Source organism: Oratosquilla oratoria, chromosome 37 (assembly GCF_046742065.1).
Source record: "Oratosquilla oratoria isolate Oo_2021 chromosome 37, ASM4674206v1, whole genome shotgun sequence".
NCBI lineage: Eukaryota > Metazoa > Arthropoda > Malacostraca > Stomatopoda > Squillidae > Oratosquilla > Oratosquilla oratoria.
In genome coordinates this window covers 34460591-34465590 of record NC_134813.1, presented here as the reverse complement: position 1 = coordinate 34465590, position 5000 = coordinate 34460591, and the positions used below count along the sequence as shown (strand labels likewise).

The 5000-nt window shown below is 42.3% G+C and overlaps 1 protein-coding gene across 1 annotated transcript in view; it reads left to right on the top strand.

The window, feature by feature from the left end:
* Positions 1-5000, top strand: part of LOC143019422 (uncharacterized) — a 298664-nt gene that overhangs the window by 82379 nt on the left and 211285 nt on the right. Inside the window, exon 13 of the mRNA XM_076175059.1 lies at positions 3391-3477. Coding sequence (XP_076031174.1) covers positions 3391-3477 — 87 coding nt within the window. The remainder of the gene's footprint in view (positions 1-3390; positions 3478-5000) is intronic.

Here is a 5000-nt window from a genome sequence, read left to right as displayed (position 1 = left end):
CTGCAACAATTCGCGTCGCTGAACCCCGTCCCTCCCGAGTGGCCGGGGGTGGCCGGGGATGGCCGGGGATGGCCGGGGATGGCCGGGGGAGCAAAGACCACTGCAGTGATTTCAGTAACCTGACGTCGGAGAGGACAAAAAGGGAAAAGGATTACTTGGTACGGAAAGGTGCCATGGAGGGACGGTAGCCATAATAGAATGATGAATGTCACTCTGGACAGAGGAACAACCCCTTTGTGTCCGATCTTCCCCAACCTCACCTGAATAAGGTTCTCCGCCACTAGTCGTGATAGAATAATACGACAAAGCCACAAACGAGCTAAACACTTTTTCGACGGAAAAGAAAGGTTTATCGGGTGTGGATCTCAAGATGGAGTAGGACCTTTTCGAAGGCACATTTATTTCGCATTTCGTAAGAGGAACCTTTACGATAGCTTTCACCTGTAAAGGTCACACGACCACGTTATCGCCGGGGCATGAGCCGCACTGTTTACAGTGTTAAAAACGTTGAAATCTGAAATGCTTTTGCCATGAAAGCGGGACTGCAAAACCCTAGGTTATGTACAGTATTTACCTCCGCGCTCTGGTATATACTGTATACACATAAAAGCGTGTTTATTAGTGTATGTATTTCTTTTTAATAATTCCACTCTCCCTCTCTCCCTCTCTCCCTCTTTCCCTCTCTCGCACCCCCGCACCCTCTCTCTCTATCTCTCTACTTCCTTTTTCCCCTCCCTCCCTCCTCAGTCTCTCACTCTCCTCTTGTTTTTACACTCACTCTACCTCCGTCCCTACCTCCTCTCTTTCCTTTCTCTCCTCTCTCTCCTATCTCTTCTCTCTCTTTCTCTTTGTCTCCCACTCCCTCTTTCTCTCCCACTCCCTCACTCTCTCTCTCTCCCACTCCCTCCCTGTCTCTCTCTCTCACTCTCTCTCTCTCCCACTTCCTCTCTCTCTCTCTCCCAGTCCTCCTCTCTCTCTATTTCTCTCTCTTTCTCTCTGTCTCTCCGATACTCTTTTAGACTATTATCTATCTCTTCCCATATACGACCACCGTTCTCCCCTAAAATTCATAACCTCAGGTGACCCACAAGGTTCTGTTCTGTCTCCCAACCCACTCTCTGACTCTAGTTCATAAACGGCCTGATGGTCTGCACGTCCAGGCCCCACGTGTTCTTATACTGATGACACCACTCTCCATTCTTCAGGCGTCCTTCTTAACCCGAATTCCACGTCTCTTGATGTCCAGCTGTAGGGCGCTTAACTTCAGAGTTTTTAGTTATATTCAAATGGGAGAAGGAGCCCATTGCCTTTCGCTAGCACCAAGAATAAGTTTATCTACCTCTCCGCTCAACGTAAAACTTTCGCTGAGTGACGTATCATCTCTTCTTAAACGTCACCAACGTTTTTCTCTTTCGAAAGTTTAGATATTCCTGGCTGTTTGTTTTACTAGTAAAACGTTATAGCTGACTTTGGGTTATCTGTACCGCTTTTCTCCTTCAAAAGTTTATGAATCCAACTCAGTTGATGGCCCTCTGCAAGGGACTTTATGTAGTCCTGTATGGAGTACGCATCTCGCATGTGGAGTAGCTCACTTCAGTCATTGCTTCTGAGCAAGGTGGAGGCCTCAGCCCTATGAAAATTTTATTTTTAATGGAAAGACTCCAGCTTCTTCCCATCAACAATAGTAATGCATATCTATATATGTCGGTCTTCCATACTTTGTGATTTTGTGGTTCATGTTCTCAGGAAACCTCGCAGCACTTGGCTCCAAAATGCTTCGTGTATTTTCTTTGCAAATATCTTCACGCGAGAGTCGACCAGTGCATTCGGTCTTCATGTCCACTGGGAAACTCTGGAGCTCTTCTCCCTCTTTTTTTTTTTTTCTTTTTTTTTTTACGACTAAGACACTTCCCCTGTGTCGAGACTTGACTTCGAAGTGGTGTGTACCATTCATTCTATTCTCTTTGGAGAGGTAATACGCAGACATTGTATTTTTTCTTGCCTTTCTGCCTCTATTTTGAAGTACAAAACAAAAACAATTCATATCATGTGTGCATGTATGTACCTGTCCGTATGTCCTGTATATACATTTATATATGTGTATGTGTGTATATATATGTATGTATGCATGGTTCTCCCCCCACTGTGAATAAAAAACAAGTAGCACTGGTAAAGGAACATCCCCCTCTTCCTTTCATTGTTCATAACATAGAAGACCTAGTGAAAGTATGAATATGTATAATTGAGTGGAGAGCATGGGAAAATCGAGTACGAAGGAGAGAGACAAGGGGAAGAAGGGGATGAAATGGAGCTTAGGAAGAGAGGTGACTGAGAGGGATGAAGAGTAAATGGAGAGGAAGGGAAGAGCATTAATAGATTGAATAGAACGAGGAAGGGGCGGCTGTCAGCATAGTTGAGGAATGATGGAGAGACAGAGGAGGAAGGAGGAGGGGAGGACGTGAGGAAAGGAGGAGGACAAGGGGTAAATGAGGGTCAGGTTTGAGGGAGGGGCAGGGAGGCTGTGATGGACGTCGGGGCCAAATGAGAGATGCGGAGAAAAGTTGGTGGGTCATCAGTCGAGGAGGAGGAGGGGGACGCGGACGAGACGGAGGGAGGCGAACCGCCCGCTCGGTCACCGCGGCGCCCCGAGGGCGCGCCCGCACGGTCGCAGGGCAAACACGGGACGGATTGGAAACGCTGACCGCACCACTACTTGGCAATCCGTGTTTACTTACGATAAACGGAGAGAGATTCCCGTTTCGGTTTCTTTTGCATATTGTATCCGTAGACCTTGTGGCCATACATTTGCTTTGCGTTTTTGCACTCGCGCAGTCGTGACCCATCCTGAAATTCTTAAGAAAAGAATCCCTGTGATACATCTATTGTATATGAATTTTGCCATTAGAAATGCATATCAGAACTGCTACCTTTCCACATCAGCGTGCAAGTGTGTTTGTGTATGCTTTGCTAATCTGTACGCATTATACATGCACCGGCACATGTGGATATGTGTATATATACATGATTTTATATATATATATATATATATAATATATATATATATATATGTGAATGTATGTATATCTAATATGACTACAAACACACACACACACACACACACACACACACACACACACACACACACACACACACACACACACACACACACACACACACACACACACACACACACACACACACACACACACACACACACACACACACACACACACACAAAAGGCAAGTTGCGTGACCTAGATGTTGACAAAAGAACATCAATTGATCAATTATAACTTAAGCTGTCGGTAGCCCATATGGGAGAAAGAACGGGGTCAAGTCAATGTCTACATGTCCTTCCCTTGTTAGAAATGGTTTATTGTGTAATTGCAGGTACAAGGGAATTGTATGGATCAACATGCTTCATCGACCGAATACATCTTGCGGAATCTCATCACTTCGTTCCCTGTTCTTCTACGCGTAAGTGACCTTTCAGTTTGTTTTTCTCTTCTTATTCTGCCATCTCCACATTAGTTCCCTTTGCCAAGAAGACTCTGTCTTATGCGGACCTTAATAGGAATTCATTATGGTTGATCACTCCAGCATCCCTTCATCGAAGTTGAAAAATTAGATGATTAATGTGAATTGAATATGAGTGATACAGCATTTTCCCTCAGCTGCAGAATTACAAATTTATAGATGGATAGAACAAATAGATAAATAGTTAACTGAAACATTGGTTAAGCCTGTGTTTGAGGACAACTATGATTTATCAATGGTAATCCCTTTGAGGATATTAAGAAAAGTTTAACATCATCTCAGTAAAGTCTATGTATATGACTGAATATATTTAATTTCTTTCTGCAGGGTATAAATCTGACCATAGATTTAACGGCATTAACATTTTTATGAACATGTACATTTTTGTACAACCAAATTTAATAAACCCAGATTTTGACATTATTCAATAATGCTAGTTCAAGTTAGTCCTATTTCTACAAAGATTTTTATCCTACACAACTCTTAGATTAAAAAACGAATCCAATTTTACCGCGGGCAATAAATTTCCTTGGCGTCACGCGAGTTTTTGAAATGGAAGAGATCTCTTTCATTTTTTTTTTTTTAAGTTTTTGACGTCGTGGCTGAAAGACATCAGACGGCCACGCTGACTGGCATTCACGCCGTGGGAATTCCCTCATGACATACGCAGGGGTTTCCTGACAGTTGCTTTGTTCACACACTTTGTTTTATTTTTTGCAAAATTTCTCGTAGTAAAATTTCCACATGTTATCCAGAAAATGACAAATGGTGCCAGGCACAAAAAACCTCGCCCTGCAGTAGTTGTCAATGTGGGTAGAAGTGAATATTTATCTGCAACTGTCTTTGAATTATAATGTTTGAATTTGACCTTTCAAGGTCATTTGATGTCAAAGGTCTTTATGTAAAAAGGAAGGTCATGCGTTAGTTTTTTGTGTTTGTAGTATTTGTGTTAAGGTACTGTAAAATTCTGTGACTTTAGGTTTGGCTGTTTTAAGCACCAATCTTAAAAAAGTGTATTATTTTCTCGCATATTGTATATACTTATAGCAAATGAGTTGATAAAAGAATATATGAATAAAGAAATAAACGAACATTCAAACACGTACGAAAAAAATACCTTACCCAGGAACTACTTACGGACGAAGAAAGTATCTAATCAACTTAACGAGAACAGGTGTATCAGCAAACATACTGATCTGAATCTTTGATGCAGCTAAACTGAATTAATTTTTTTTTTTTTTGAGGTTACAGAAATCTCGATCCGAAACCTTGTTTCTAGTCACTGACCACTGTTTTCACAAGGAAACCCAAGAATATTTTATTTCAGTCAAGTGAAGAAGGAGGTCTTACTGCTGCGAACCAAGAGAAGACCTTTGCCTCGAGATACGAGAGGCTCGACTCATGACGTATCGGCGAATCGATATACTGGCCATTGTTTTCATAGGACATTACCTGTGCAATGA